The sequence below is a fragment of the Podarcis tiliguerta genome (assembly GCF_965153285.1).
Source record: "Podarcis tiliguerta genome assembly, chromosome: 12".
NCBI lineage: Eukaryota > Metazoa > Chordata > Lepidosauria > Squamata > Lacertidae > Podarcis > Podarcis tiliguerta.
Window position 1 is genome coordinate 59,093,183 of NC_139545.1, and position 15,411 is coordinate 59,108,593.

The window sequence follows — 15,411 nt, forward strand, 5'->3', positions numbered from 1 at the left end:
TCCGTCTGCCCACAACTCCTGTTCATAAAAGGAGCCTCTGCACAGCTCACCTGCATCCAACCTCCCGCCATCCTCTCTTATTCCTACACAGATGTTTCCATCTGCCCACAACTTCTGTTAATAAATGTGACGTATTCATCAATCTGAATGGGGTTTATTTGCATGAAATCTTTCCTGACCCGAAGACACACACACACACACACACACACACACACACACACACACCCCAGAAGTGGCAAGCAGTGTATGGATCTAAAGGAAGACTACAGTGGTACCTTGGGTTAAATATGCTTCAGGTTACATATGCTTCAGGTTACAGACTCCGCTAACCCAGAAATAGTGCTTCAGGTTAAGAACTTTGCTTCAGGATGAGAACAGAAATCGTGCTCCGGCGGCGCAGCAGCAGCAGGAGGCCCCATTAGCTAAAGCGGTGCTTCAGGTTAAGAACAGTTTCAGGTTAAGAACAGACCTCCGGAACAAATTAAGTACTTAACCCGAGGTACCACTGTAGTTGCACTCATGGCCACCCTGGCTTTTCAGAGAAGGGGGCAGAACCCTCTTCTCCCAGACTTGGGGGTCCTCCCCATGCATTAGCACCCCTCCCCCTGCAGCCCTGGGCCCCCCTCTCCTCCCTTCTCTCCACTGCACCCTAAGGCATAAAGGAGACTCACCAGGTTCCAGGAGGCTCCACAGAGGCAGCCTTGGCAAAGCAGAGATGCAACAGCCACCTGCCTCCCCTTGCAGAAAGGGGCTTTTGCTCTGGAGGACCCTTCCCCCGCTTTTATTTCCTGCCCTGCTCGGAATCCAGCTCAGTTCCTTTGAACCCTTGCAAAGCTGAACGCAGGTGGCTCTCCCCTCTCTCCCTCTGTGGTTTCTCTCTTGAAAGCAGGAGTCAACAACAAGCCCCCCACACTGCACTGCCTAGGTGCTCTGGCACTGCCCGCCCACCCCTGTGCCCTCTCCCCATTTTATTCCAGATGCACAGCTATGAGCTGGGTCTTGACTGGGTCTTTCATCAGACCACCGCTTTCTTCCTGCTGCCACCTTGGGGAACTCTTATCTGAACACTTCGCCCCTCACTTAGCAAAGGAGGAGATGTGTGGTGGAATGCAACTGATTTATTAAAACAAACACACAAGGGTTTCAAGATAATGTTGGGTACATAAACTTATGATTTCAAAGGTTCCTGCTCCTCTTTTTGTCACCTGATTACAATGGGCGTTATAATGCTGTTTCTCTACTACTAGTCTAGCAACCCTGCTTGACAACAACCACTACTCTCACACTCTGTCTCCACTGAAGAGGTTGCTGGAGAAGCCAGGGACCATCTTGAGAGACCTGCTCCTTGCCTTGCAGGCCTTTTCAACCTGGCTTGGGAAAGTGGGGTCCAGACTGCTTGCCTTGCTCCCAAGCACCTCTGACGTACAGCAAACAGAAAGCTCTTTCTTCATCCTGGATACATTCCATTGCTCCTTGCATCCGCTCAGAATGTACTTGGAATAATCGAAGGAGGACAGCAGGAAGGGAATCCTCAGCTTACGCTTCTCACAGAGGGAAGCCTGAAACTTCTGGCTTTTCTGGAAGATGTTGTGTGTGTGTTGAGCAGAAACCAGAAAGAGCTTCAAGGAGACACGACCACCATCCTGGACGTGCTGAGGATGTCAGTGGCGGTCAGGAGACCACATATTAGTAATTTGGAGGCTCCTGAAGTACATGAATTGCGTGTCAAATTGCAGACGTGACATGAAGCAGGTATGCAGCCCCTTGCTCAGTGACTTGCACCTCACAGATCTGGCTATGAAGAGATATTGGGCACTGAGGGTGTGTGCACTCAATGGTTTTGAGAGACAATGTCAAATTTTTGCTGGATTGCCAAATGAGAAGAACACTGTTGCAATCCTCACCTGCATATTCATAAAGTGTCCTCAAATTAAATTCACACACAGCCATTGATATGGTTTCTCCCTGCCATGAGTTCTTTGAAGGGCCATTGAGATTGACCCTCTGACTGAAGCCCTTTCCACATTCCAAGCACTGATATAGTTTACCTGATATGGTACTGATATATTGGGAAATCAACACCACGGCTGGTGGGTTACTCCCTTCGAAGTGCCACTCGGGTGATTGATCTTCCTCCCGAGCCACTGGTGCAACAGATATCCGTAAACATCTGCACGCAGTATCAACAGACAGTGAAAGTGAGGCTTGAGGCATGGATATGAAGCACTATGTTTATTATTTACAGGACAAAGGAAAACATGGCTCCTCTTACTTTCTTCATCAGCAAGAGAAAAGCAAAAGCAATATCACGGAAATAGCGTATCTGAACTTCCATTCCCATAACATCCAACAGTGTGGAATGTAAACACAGACGCGTAACAGCAACAATCACACATCTGCAACACGGAGGAATGAAATTCCCACCGGTCTCACTGCTATGGCAACGTATAGCAAATGGATGAAAGGAGAAATCACAAAGGAGGAGTATACACGAGTAGCCAACAGTTGCAGAGAGGTCTAGGCAGGCCAAAGCTCTGAATGAGCTCAGGCTTAGAAGAGAGATTGAAAATATTTTTAGAAGTTTTATTCAGCTGTGTTCAAAGCAAGAGGAAGAACAAGCAAGTGGTAGGTCCTCTACGTGGAAAGGACAGATAAATGCTGTTGGGTGACTGAAAGAAGACAGAACCAATCAGCACCTACTTTGCGTCCGTCTTCCCCCAAAAGAAAGCAGTGCCCAACCTGATGATAACAGAATCAATGGTGCAAGGAGACAGCTGCAGCCCAAGATAGGAAAAGAGGTAGTAAAGGAACACATAGCTAATATAAATGAATTCAGATCTCCAGAGCCTGATGAGCTGCACCCAAGGATATTAAAGGAGCTTGCAGATGGAAACTCAGAGCCTCCATCTATAATCTTGGAGAATTCTTGGAGAACAGGTGAGATCCCTGCAGCCTGGAAGCATGCAAATGTCCCCACCTTCAAAAGGGGGGGGGGACCCAGGTGACTACTGACCCGTGAGCTTGACAGCAATACCAGGAAAAGTCCTAGAACAGATAATTCAGATGTCAGTCTGAGAGCACTTAGATTACTAAAACCCAGAATGGGTTTCTCAGAAATAAGTCATGCCAGACCAATATAATTTCTTTTTTTGATGGAGTAATAAGTAGGTTGACCAGGGGAATGCTGTGGACATAGTGTATCTTGATTTCAGTAAGGCTTTTGACTAAGTCCCCCGTGATATTCTCGCGAGGAATCTGGTAAAATGTGGGCTGAACAAGGTAACTGTTAGGTGAGTTTGTAGCTGGTTGACTGACTGAACCCAAAGAGGACTCATGAATAGTTCCTCATCATCCTGGAAAATAGTGACAAGTGGGGTGCCGCAGGGATCTGTTGTGGGCCCCTTGTTGTTCAACATATTTATAAACAACTTAGATGAAAGAACTGAGCGGATGCTCATCAAATTTGCAGATGGCACCAAACTGGGAGGGGTAGCTAATACCACAGAAGACAGAATTGGAGAACTGGGCACAAACTAACAAAATGAATTTCAATAGGAACGAATTCAGGTTCCGCACTGCGGCATAAATATACGATGGGAGCCACCTGGCTTGCCAATAGTACATGTGAAAAGGATCTAGGGATCTTAGTGGACTGCAAGCTTTACATGTGTGAACAGTGATGCAGCAGCAGCAAAAAAGAGCGCTAATGCTATTCTAGGCTGCATCAACAAAAGAATAGTGTCCCGATCCTGTGAGACTTTTGATGGGAAGTGAGATTGCAGCTCTGGTAAAAGCTCTTTCCACATTCCATGCACTGATATGGCTTCTCCCCTGTATGAATCCTTTGATGAGCAGTGAGACTTCCCTTTTGACTGAAGCACTTTCCACACTCTTGGCACTGGAATGGTTTCTCCCCACGATGACTACTTTGATGCCGACGGAAGCTTACACTTGTATTAAAGCTCTTTCCACATTCCGTGCAGTGATATGGTTTCTCCCCTGTATGAATTCTTTGATGGGAAGTGAGATTGGTGCTCCGACTGAAGCTCTTTCCACATTCCAAACACTGATAGGGTTTCTCCTCTGTATGAATTCTTTGATGGGAAGTGAGACTTTCCTTCCAGGTGAAGCTTGTCCCACATTCCAAGCACTGATATGGTTTCTCCAATGTATGAATTCTTTGATGGGAAGTGAGACTTTCCTTCTGCCTGAAGCTCTTTCCACACTCTTGGCACTGAAATGGTTTCTCCCCAGTGTGGATTCTTTGATGGCAAGTGAGACTCCACTTGGAATTGAAGCTCTTTCCACATTCCAAGCAATGATTTGGTTTCTTCCCGCTCTTAATTCTGTGATGGGAAGTGGAATGGGAACTCTGACTGAAGCTCTCTCCACGCTCCAAAGATTTATATGGCTTCTCCACTGTGTGGATTTTGTCATGGTCTCCCTTGTTAATTTCCAATTCATCACCAATTTCCAATTCATCACCAGCTGTATCAAAAAGAGAAAGACATTAGAGCACCAGGAAGAGAGAGAGCTCCAAGTTATTCTTATTAATAATAATGATAATAATAATAATTTATTACCCTTTGTCAGTGATAAATGCATGGTTAGTAGGCTGCCTAATAATAAAATTGTCATCATAATAACATTCCTCTCCCGCACACTTTTACATGCCATAGATTAATGAACAATGGTAACTTACTAAAAGTCTTACTACAGGGTTCATTGACTTTTCTGACAAGCATTAACAGACATAGTTATGTGAACCTGAGATTCAAAAACCCTGGCTCTTTTCTTTGATGGATTTTGTTTAATAATGGAATCCAATCCATCTCCCATGTCAGAATTCTCTTTGGTCTACCAAGAATAGGCAGACAGAAGGAAAGACATGAGAACATAACAGAACCTAACCACTCCAAAGCCTGCATTTAAAAAGGCTAGGGCAGTTCAGACCAGCCAGATCATGGTTTAAAAAGGCAAAATTGGAGGAAGAATATTCACAGATAAAACAGCTGATAACTCTCCATTCATGGTTCACTGTGGGGCTGTCAAAATCCCAGATGTTGTGGGTCAGGCTTCCTCAACCTCGGCCCTCCAGATGTTTTGAGACTATAATTCCCAGCATGCCTTGCCACTGGTCCTGCTAGCTAGCAATCATGGGAGTTGTACGCCAAAAACATCTGGAAGTCCGAAGTTGAGGAAGCCTGCTGTGGGTGTTGTTGTTTAGCTCCATCAAAATACTTGAGGTTCATCTCATAGAGATCCGTACTGAATTTCAAAACAGATACCCTGATCCAACAGGGAGCCGTACCGAGAGAGTCCGTGATCCCATGATTCTCCCCCATGACTTCCTTATGCAGAGCTCTCTGGTCAGGATCCAGCAACGCCCACTCCTCGTCTGTGAAATGAACAGCTACATCTTCAAAGCACACTGGACCCTAACATAAAAAAGGGAAAGTCTTCTTCTTAGAAAACATTATCTGCTACACATTGCTTTGTTGTCTTCTGGCTGTTAATTGCTGTGTTCCTTTAATGGGATTGTTTCGTTGCACATTTTAATTATGGATGCTTCTTTTACATGTCTTTCATTGTGTCTTTTATTAATGGGTATTAATCTATGTGTAAGTGGGTGGAGCTCCACATGGCGTTCTTCAAATCAGTCTGCGCAAGCGTCCCTGTTTCCCAGATGGAAGGATCCCCCCTTTCCTCCCCCCGTCTGCTGTTCTGGAGGGGGAAACCTCCCCAATGCCCTAAGACCAACTTCAAGGGGGTGCAGGGGGCCACAGGAGGGGAAGGAGGGAGAAAGCGCAACTGATGGGGCTCATTTGGTGAATCCTGGCCACTATTATTTTTATGGTTAGAAGCCTATTTTAATATCAAATGGGAAATCAATAAATAAAACTACAACTACAGATAAAAAATACCAGCAATATTCATAAGGCCAGTTAAGGTGAGATGGTTGTTTATTTATCTTCTGGAATTGCATTTTAAGCCTTTGTTAAGGACAGGCATGACAGAAACCAAGATGAGGAGAGGGATTCATCCTGGCCCAGAGGCCCCCTGGCTGCCCCATCCCTCAGCCTCCTTCCCCACAATGCTCCTTCCTCCTACCTGAATTCCTTCCGCAGCCACTGCTTCCCCTCCACCAGGAAAAGATGGATGAGGAGCTCTTGCCATCGTCCTTCTGTCAGCTGCAAGACAAAAAGGTAAGTGGGAAGTCTTAGTGCCGGCTTCTCAGAGGTTTAAGCAGCGCAGCACTAAATACAGTGGTGCCTCGCAAGACGAAAAGAATCCGTTCCGCGAGTCTCTTCGTCTTGCGGTTTTTTTCCTCTTGCGAAGCAAGCCAATTATCGGATTAGCGCTATTAGCGGTTTAGCGGCTATTAGCGGCTATTAAGGGATTAGCGGCTATTAAGGGATTAGCTGCTAAAAGGCTATTAGCGGCTTAGTGGATCAGCTGATAAGCGGCTTAGATCAGCTGTTAAGCGGCTTAGCGAACAGCTGTTAAGCGTCTTAGGGGCTGGGGAAAAAGGGGGGGGAGGGGAAAAAACCCCGCAGAACTCGCAAGACATTTTCGTCTTGCGAAGCAAGCCCATAGCAAATTCGTTTTGTGAAGCACCTCCAAAACGGAAAACCCTTTCGTCTAGCGGGTTTTCCGTCTTGCGAGGCATTCGTCTTGCGGGGCACCACTGTACAGAACAGCCTTTCTAAAAGCCTCACCTGCTGAGTGAATGTTGATGTTTGTACCCATTTCATATGTTAGTTGTGCAAAAATAAATCTCCCCTCCTTTGGGGTCTTGGCCCCAAATGATTAAAAGAACCTACAGAATAGTTCCAAAACAAACAGAATGTGACCAAACAGCGAAAAAACTCCTTCCTCCTTACCCAGTGGCCTCTCTCTCCTGACCAACGGAGTCTTCTCTGCCTCAGGGGAATCTTGGCTCCTTTCTGCAAACAGATCCTTTCCCTGAAAGAGCAACAGGGACTCAAAACAGAGAACGGGAAGAAGGATTGGAAAAGGAATGGCAGAAGCAAAAGCTTTAGGGGTATCTAATATGATCCACTTAAGGCTTTCCAAAAATGGATGGGCCATTAGACAATAGTTTGGGGGAACTCTCCCTCCTGTTCAGAGCCCCTTGGGAGTATCCAGAGGAAAGTCTCCCTCACCTGCTGCTCTGCCTGCTTCCGCTCCTCTGCCTGACTCAGGAGGAATCCTTCGGCCAGGGCCACCGCCTGGGAACTGGTCTCTGCTCCACATTCCCTCACCCAGCTCTCCATCTCTGGCGGAAGGACAGTCAGGAACTGCTCCAAGATCACCAGGTCCAGCATCTCAGCTTTCGTGTGCCTTTCTGGCTTCAACCACTGACGGTAAAGGTGGTGGAGTCGGCTGCAAACTTCTCGGGGTCCTTTGGCCTCCTGGTAGCAGAACTGCCTGAATTGCTGGCTCTGCACATCTGAGCAGAGAGTGTCCTCCTCACCCAGGATCTTCTGCACAGAGTTTTCCCAAAATGCCCCACTGTTCCCAGTTTCGATGGCATGGCCTCTTCCTGCTTGCTCATCCATCTGGGCTCTGAAGAATCCCCCAAGAGATTGGAAGAAAGCCCTTGGTCTTCTGCCAACAGGGGCTAGCAACTTCTACAAAGCAAATAGATTGTTCCATTATAATATTGATACACGGTCAGGAGAATAAATATGTTCCCCGAATTATGCATGGCTGAGTCTTGCTATGAACCAGGACTGCACTGCACCACAGCACAGACTCTGGACTTTCTTTAACAAAAAAGGAAGGAGAAGCAAGAAGGAGAAGCAAGTCTGCCCTCTAGATGTTTTGGGACTACAACTCCCATCATCCCTAGCTAACTGGACCAGTGGTCAGTGATGATGGGAATTGTAGTCCCAAAACATCTGGAGGACTGAGTTTGGGGGTGCCTGGTCTAGACCTGCCAGGAGGAATGTGATCATGCAAGATGTGCAGGCAGCTGAAGAGATTTCTGTGAGATGAAAGGCCTGGTTTCTTCCGCCTTTCAGTGTTTTCAGTGAACATAGGAAGTTAGAACTGCAATTGAAGAGTCATTTGTACCGAGTGTAATTTGGACACTGGGCTAGCCTTGGGGTGCTAACCCTGCGATCCTCAAGAGTTGCTCTCCCTCCCACTGCAGTGCACATTTCTTTCCTGCTTCGGTCACTTTTTCTAGCACTTGAAACCTGCAACGTTCTCAAGGCATACTACTTTGGTGGTGTCCTTTTGTCTTTGTTCTGAGGCCCAGTTACACGTGTGCTAAACTGGGCCTAAACCCCAGTTGAAACAGATCTAGGAAATTAATTTCCTCCAGGAACGCCTGGATCTGGTCCGTTATGAACCTCTCAAGAACCTTGCCCAATAAGGGGAGGCTGGCAACTGGCCTGCAGTTACTTAGATTTCAAAATGCAGGGAGGGTTTCTTGAGATATGGTTGGTTCTACCCCCCCCTCCTTCAAGCAGGAAGGGACCACCCACTCATGCAGGGAAGCACTGACCACCTTCCTGGCCCAGCCAGCTGTCTCCTCCCTGCCATAATAATAATAATAATAATAATAATAATAATTTATACCCCACCCATCTGGCTGGGTTTCCCCAGCCACTCTGGGCAGCTTCCAACCAAATATTAAAAACAATACAGCATCAGACATTAAAAGTTTCCCTAAACAGGGCTGCATTCAGTTGTCTTTTAAAAGTAAAATAGTTGTTTATTGCCTTGACATCTGGTGGGAGGGCGTTCCACAGGGCAGGTGCCACCACTGAGAAGGCCCTCTGCCTGGTTCCCTGTAACCTCACTTCTCGCACCGAGGGAACCGCCAGAAGGCCCTCGGAGCTGGACCTCAGTGCTATTTCTTATCATCCAAGAAGGACAAAGGTCCAGAATGCAAGTGGTTGCACTGACTGATCTGAGCACTTAGTCCACATCCGCGAGCCTCACTAACTGAAACTCATCCAACACAACAGGACTAGACTGTGCTCTGTACACCCCATGAGATTCATCTGCTATTACAGCAAACTCAAGGTCTTGGTGGATTCAAGTGATTTTATCCTCAAAAGGATTTGCAAAAAAGTCACAGTGAGCTGCTGTCGACTGTAAAGGATTCCACACTACCTGGAACAGCTCTGCTGGGTGGCACAATGAGTGTGCAATGGAAGCTTCTTTGCTGCCTTCGCTGCCACTAGGTAGAGTCCATGATGAGCCCTCACCAGTGTCCGGTTGCATTCAACCAGGTTTTTCCTCCACTCCCATATGAGGCATCTCCCAGCTTCTTTCTTTGCCCCAAGCACTGGAGTGTACCAGGTTTAACTCTGCACTGCATAAAAGAAGCACTTTCTTTTCTTTGCCCTCCGTCTTCCAATGTTCCTCATTATTACTGTTATTATTCATTTCACTTCTACACCGCTTTATATTTTTCAGAAAAATCTCAAAGCCGTTTACAGCATATTAATAAAACAATCCAGAATCAAACATTTCTGAAGAAAGTCAGATATGAAGTATACAGTCAAAGCAACATAATTAACAGGGAGCTAAAATATTATCTTAAAAGATTTCAAAATAAAACATTACAAAGGAGGTTAACTACAGTATACATATTTAACACAAAGTTAACAACAAAAAAATCTTAAACATTTCAAAACATTGCTAAGTGAAGTCTGATATAAAATACATATAAATTATTTGCATCACCTAATCACTCTATAATTCCACCGTAATCAGTTTTGTCTGACATATTTGCAAATACACTTATAACTGGGTATTAAAGGTGGATCTGTATTCCAAGCAGTTCATTCATTCATTCATTGCATAGGTCAGTTTTGGTAGGTTTTTTTGGTTTTGCCGTTTGTTTTGTCTGAATGTTCAAGTTGGCTACGACCTCTGTTAATAAATGCGACTTTTCCATCAATCTTAATGGGGTTTATTTGCATGCTCTCTTTTCCTGACCCAAAGACGCTTCCCCCAAGTGGCAGGCAGCGCACAGAGCCAAAGAGAGAGGAGAGTTGCAGCGGAGCCACAGCAGAACTCTCTCTTTGGCTTTGCAGAGAGGAAGGGGGCAGACGCCTCCCCTCCCCTGCAGCCCTGGGACCCCCTTCTCCCCACTGCACCCTAACGGGGGAGATAGAGGAGACTCACCAGGTCCCAGGAGGCGCAGGAAAAACACCACCTCTCCACACCCCGCCCCTTGCAGGAAGAGAGGGGTTCTTGCTCGGGAGGACCTGCCTCCCCCCCCCCCGCCTTCATTTCCTCTCCTCTCTAGGAATCCAGCTCGGTTCCTTTTAACCCTTGCAAAGCCGAGCGCGACACAGCCACCCCTCTCCACCTCTCTGCGTACTGTGCTGTACAGTATTCTCTCTGGAAAGGGACCCAAGGGTCGTCTAGTCCAACCCCCTGCAATGCAGGAATTGCGCTCGCAGCCGTTCCTGGGTTAGCTCGAAGCGCCAACTTTCTGGTTAATTGCCAGACACACGGATTCATGGGGTTTTCCTGGGGGGTAGGGTGGGGGGACGCGACCCTCCTGGCTGCCTTCTGAGCTGCTTCCTCCCTTGTCCAGAGACAGGAGGAGGTGGAAAGGGATCTGCAAAGCAGGAAAGCCCTTAGAGAATCATAGAATCACACAGAGTGTGGGAATGTTGTGAGTCGAGGGAAGAGGCGGCGGCCTCCGCAAGATGGGCAGGGGAGGAGGAGGAGGAGAAAGGCCGAAGATGACATTATAAATGTCAAAGGAATAATAATAATAATAAATAATAATAATAATAATAATAATAATAATAATAATAATAATAATAATATATTTATACGCCACCCACCTGGCTGGGTTGCCCCAGAAACTCTGGGCGGCTTCCAACACATAAAAACATAATAAAACAACAATCTGATCCTCCCGAAGGGTGGCTGCCGGGGCAATGAGCACCCAGTCATCTCACTCTCACGCCACATTCACCATGACCATTGAGCAGAAAAGCAAGTGGCAGGAACACCAGTCTTCATGCCAAGCTGCAGCCTGCAGAACTTGCTGGTTCAGAAAGGCAAAAGAAGACCAAAGTAGAAGGTGATTGACTGTGGGAAGGGATCAACCTCAACAAAGGACTCCTCTGCTCTGTCTGGGGAATGCCATCAGCGCTCTTGGGGAGGAAACCAAAAAGGGGAATTTTGTCCCTTATAAGGACTCCAAGTTAACACACCTTTTGCAAGATTCCTTGGGAAGCAATAGCCACACCTTGATGGCTGCCTGTGTGAGCCCAGGAGATTCCAACCTTGAAGAGACTATGCTATGCCGATAGGGCCAGAAAATTAAGAACAGTGAACACTGAGATCGGCTGGCTAAAGCTGCAGGTCTTACTGCTGCAGACCTCATGGAGAGACCCTTCCGGTCTCTGTGGGTAGTGGGCCCTCAGAAAAGGTGCAATCTCTGAAGGAGAAAAATCACTCCCTCGTGGAGGAAAATGAGAAACTAAGCTGCAGCCTCAGTGCTGGAAAGAATCATTGTACCGGAGCAGCAGAACGAAAAGATCAGCACAAAGCTGGAGAAGCTCCAGGAATGCAAGGCATTGAAACTCAACCTGCAGAAGCTGCTTAAACCAAAATTCAAAACGCCACAAAAACTCTTTAAAACATTTAAAATCGTTTTCAGCATTTGCCCCAATCCTAGAGTTTGTTCCAGTGAGTCTGGGCTCTTCAAGATGCATAGCTGGGCAATGTCCCTCCAGCTTCCCAGGAGTCTAAAGCAGAGCAGGGTGAGTCTGATTCCTGCCCCTTAGGCCAGGTGGGAAAAGGCCTTGCAGGGAGCGGCCTTCAAGACTCACAGCTGGGCAGTCTTGGCCACCCTCCTCTGCACGCCTTCCAGCTTGTCAACATCCTTCTTAAATTGTGGTGCCCAGAACCGGACCCAATATTCAAGGTGTGGTCTGACCAAGGCAGAATAGAGCTGGACCATGACCTCCCTTGATCTGGACACTAGACATTTGTTGATGCAGCCTAGAATAGCATTTGCTTTTTTTGCTGCTGCATCACACAGTGGACTCGTGTTCAGCTTGTGCTCCATCAAGACCCCTAGATGCTTCTCAGATGTGCTGCTCGTAAGCCAGGTGCCCCACATCCTATATTTGTGCAGCTGCTTCTTCCTGCCTTAAGTGCAAAACCTGACATTTGTCCTATACTCTCCATGAGCTTTCCATGCTCCAGGTCATGGATTTCTTCACAGGTGTACCTACACATCCTTTGCAGAGAACGCTCCTCCTCCTCTTCCTGTTTAGTCTATTCCTTTTGAACTGGTTATACCTGTCAACTTGGAGCAAAGGTCCAAATAAAGCATTGTCCCCCCCCCCCCCTCCTGGCCAGGAACAATGGGGTGGTAAGGGAGAAAGAAAAGCCCTGCAGTCCAGCCATGAGTCTCTCGTCCCACCAGGTTTCAATGTGTCTTGGGGGGGGGGGGAGTTGCAGGTTTCTTCTGGTTCCAATTGCGTATTTTGTCCTTATGTTTTGTGAGTTTATTTCGCCTTTTACCCTGTGAACACCTCTTCATCTTTGGATACAAATGATGACCATGAACCTGCCTGTGAGGTTATATTGTGCCTCCGTTATCAGGAGCTCGTATTCGTCTTGCTTTATCCTGCTGCTCTTTCAGGGGCAAACAAATAAAGTTAATTCACAATAGGGACCATTGCGAGGAGCTGCAGGCTTTCCTAGACCTTTTACACATTTTACTCCCATTCACGTTTCCTGCTTCTTTCACGGCTCTTCCTCCCCCCACGTTCCCGTGTTTTCCAGCTCCAGCTCTTTTCCTGTCAGAGGAAAAAGGCGGGTTTTTCCCCCCCTCAAAAGGAAGGGAAAAGGCGCGCTTCGAGCGGTCGAGCGGCAGCGAGGCTTCGAGCAGGCGCAGTGAGGAGCCCCCCCCCCCCCGCGCCGGCTTCCACCACGGAGAGGCTCCAGAGTCCTAGAGCGGCGCTCCCTCCCATCCGCTAAGAGAGGCCCGAGGACTAGAGCGGAGACGTCCTTTATCCGCTCGCTTCCCGCTTCCGCCGGAAGTCAAGGTTGGGGAAGTTGTTCGAAGCGGCAGCGAAGGGCCCGGTCACGGGACGGAGCTTCGGCGGCGGCGGCGATGGTGGGCGGCTCCCCCCCCGGCGGGTGAGGGAGGGGAGGGCGCCCCCCGCGGACCCCCCGCCCCCTGACACGCTCTCTCTCTCTCTCCCTCAGGCGGCGACGGCGGCGCTGACTCAGGGGCTGGAGCGGGTCCCCGACCAGACCGGCTACCTGGTCATCTGCGACGGGGCGGTGCTGGCGGTGAGGAGGGGCCTTGGGGCGCGGAGGAGGAGACCCCCCTCGGGGCCAGGGCTCCCCTCTCTCCTGGGAAGCAGAGCTCCTTATATGGGGGGGGGGGAGTTTGTAATGTTTAATCCTCTATTGTGCTTTTAATATTCGAGTGGGAGCCGCCCAGCCAGATGGGCGGGGTATAAATAATAAATTATTATTATTATTATTATTCTCAGCCTAGCCGACCTCGCAGGGCTGTTGTCAGGGGAGAGTTAAATGCAGGCAGCAAAGCACATGGGCCGCCTCGGGATCCCCTTGCAGGGAGAAGAGGCAGGTGGCAGGGATGCCCCGAGATGCCTACTGACAAAGGACTCTTCTTCTTTTCCTCCCTGCCCTGCCAGTCTTCAGGCGACCTGGAGAACGACGAGTGGACGGCTGGGGTGATCTCGGAGCTGGTGAACACAGCCTGCGCTTTCCGCCTGCCCCGTTGCCCCGAGGTGCCCTTCAGGCGTATCTCTGGTGAGAAGGGGGCAGGACCGCCCCCAGCACTCGCAGGCGGGCTTCCTCCGTGGGGCCTCGCTGAATACAAAGGGGAGCAGGGCTGCATCCCACCCTTTTGGTGGGGAAGGTCGGGGAGCCTCGGGGGAGCCTGGATTCCTCTTGGCCCCTCTTGGCGTCTGCTCTTCTCCCTCCCCTGTGTAGAGCTGAACTCAGAGCTTCCCTGATGTCCTGTTCTCGCCCCCTTTCACCAAACCCTAAAGGAGAGCCAGGCAGGTGGCGGGGAGAGCTAGGATGGTGGTGAAGGCTCAGCACCCCCTTCCCTGAGCCATGGCACCTGCCTTGCATGCAGAAGGTCCCATGGGGGCTCCCCAATGGCAACTCCAGGTATGTCTGCGGAGGACCCTATAGTGGATTCACTGCCAGTCAGTGAAGACAGCACTGGGCTCGGTGGACTGAATGGTCTTCCTTGGGAGAAGCACCTTCGTGTCACTGAGCCTGACCTACCTCAGAGGGATGTGAGGAGGAAATGGGGTGACCGCCCCATCAGTGAAGGAGTGGGGAGCAAGTGAGGTTGTTCTGCAGTGTGCTCTGTATGGGGCTTCCTTGAAACTGCTGTCAGTGCAGGATACTGCAGCGCAATTGCTGGCAGGAGTGAGGCCTTGTCAGCATATAACACTTGTACTCAGAGACCTGCACTGGCTGCCCATTTTCTACCAAGTTTAAGGTGGCACAATTAGAATGTAAAGCCCTTAAGAACTTGGGACTGGTTTACCTGGGAGATCGCCTGAGCCCACATGTGCCAACCTGACCACTTAGGCTGGCTACAGGTGCCACATAATACGTGCACTGCAGTTGTACAAACTTGATCACTTAATGTGACAGCACCTAAACTCTGGAACTCCCTGCCTATGGATGCTAGGCAGATGCCTTTAGTTGCACTCTTCTTGATGCCTGCTAAAAAACATGCAAAACAAACCCACCCTGGCGATCACAGAATTGATGCCAGCTTAAATCAGGTTTTAGTCTATATTAACTTTTTGAAAGTTTAAAATTGCTGCTGTTAATCTTCCTCAGTGATAATATTATATACTGCTTTGAGGTTTTATTATAACCAGACTGTGTATAAATATATGAAAAAGTACATAAATGCACCCTGCTGGGGGTCTCGTCTCTCCTAACACCCTTACTGGGGTCTCTCTCTCTTTCGTCCCCCCAGTGGTGTTTGGGGAGCACTCCTTCCTTGTGACCATATCTGGTCAGAAGCTGTTTGTGGTGAAGAGGCAGAACAGCGTCCGGGAGCCTGTGATCGTCTGAACGTGACCTGCCTGCTTCTGCTCTGTGACTTTGGGAGTGGGGGGACTCAAGGAGAGTTGGAGTGCAGGAACAAAGCACCTTCTTTTTTGTACGTGTGGGGGGCTCATCCCTGTGTTGATACTGGGTCACAAGAGGGCTGGCGGCTCCTTGGATGCGTTGTACATTCTGCTTAAAGGCTTCGTGCCGCTGGGGGTTTGCTCCATATAGCTGTGGGTGTGATGGCGGTATGTGAAATAAAGTTCTTTGAAAAGAGACAACTAACCTGGTGGACTAGCTGTTTAGTAGAATCGTGGAATTTTAGGGTTGGAATGGACCCCGGGGTCATCTAGC

At 48.6% G+C, this 15,411-nt stretch overlaps 3 protein-coding genes across 3 annotated transcripts in view; 1 reads left to right on the forward strand and 2 right to left on the reverse strand.

The window, feature by feature from the left end:
- LOC310660880 (uncharacterized protein) overlaps positions 1–15,411 on the reverse strand; it is a 63,383-nt gene that overhangs the window by 39,623 nt on the left and 8,349 nt on the right. The window lies entirely within an intron of this gene.
- On the reverse strand, positions 1,104–10,160 carry LOC310660976 (uncharacterized protein). The gene is made up of 6 exons (XM_083406628.1): positions 10,150–10,160; positions 7,167–7,634; positions 6,885–6,966; positions 6,112–6,191; positions 5,312–5,438; positions 1,104–4,488 (listed from the first exon to the last, which is right to left on the reverse strand). The coding sequence occupies exons 2-6, from the start codon at positions 7,560–7,562 to the stop codon at positions 3,725–3,727; spliced, it is 1,449 nt and encodes a 482-aa protein (XP_083262754.1). The 5' UTR covers positions 7,563–7,634; positions 10,150–10,160; the 3' UTR covers positions 1,104–3,724.
- LOC310661078 (ragulator complex protein LAMTOR4-like) lies at positions 13,022–15,338 on the forward strand. Its single transcript, XM_083406857.1, has 4 exons — positions 13,022–13,117; positions 13,210–13,296; positions 13,668–13,785; positions 14,984–15,338. The coding sequence occupies exons 1-4, from the start codon at positions 13,115–13,117 to the stop codon at positions 15,079–15,081; spliced, it is 306 nt and encodes a 101-aa protein (XP_083262983.1). The 5' UTR covers positions 13,022–13,114; the 3' UTR covers positions 15,082–15,338.

Excerpts from the sequence above, each read along its gene's own strand:
- LOC310660976 (XM_083406628.1), bottom strand. The coding sequence starts at position 7,562 with ATGGATGAGCAAGCAGGAAGAGGCCATGCCATCGAAACTGGGAACAGT. Across the intron at positions 6,967-7,166 it reads GGAAGCAGGCAGAGCAGCAG|GGAAAGGATCTGTTTGCAGA; the intron begins GTGAGGGAGACT and ends TTGCTCTTTCAG. Across the intron at positions 5,439-6,111 it reads TGGCTGCGGAAGGAATTCAG|GGTCCAGTGTGCTTTGAAGA; the intron begins GTAGGAGGAAGG and ends TTTTTATGTTAG.
- LOC310661078 (XM_083406857.1), top strand. Across the intron at positions 13,297-13,667 it reads GCGACGGGGCGGTGCTGGCG|TCTTCAGGCGACCTGGAGAA; the intron begins GTGAGGAGGGGC and ends CTGCCCTGCCAG. Across the intron at positions 13,786-14,983 it reads GCCCTTCAGGCGTATCTCTG|TGGTGTTTGGGGAGCACTCC; the intron begins GTGAGAAGGGGG and ends TCGTCCCCCCAG.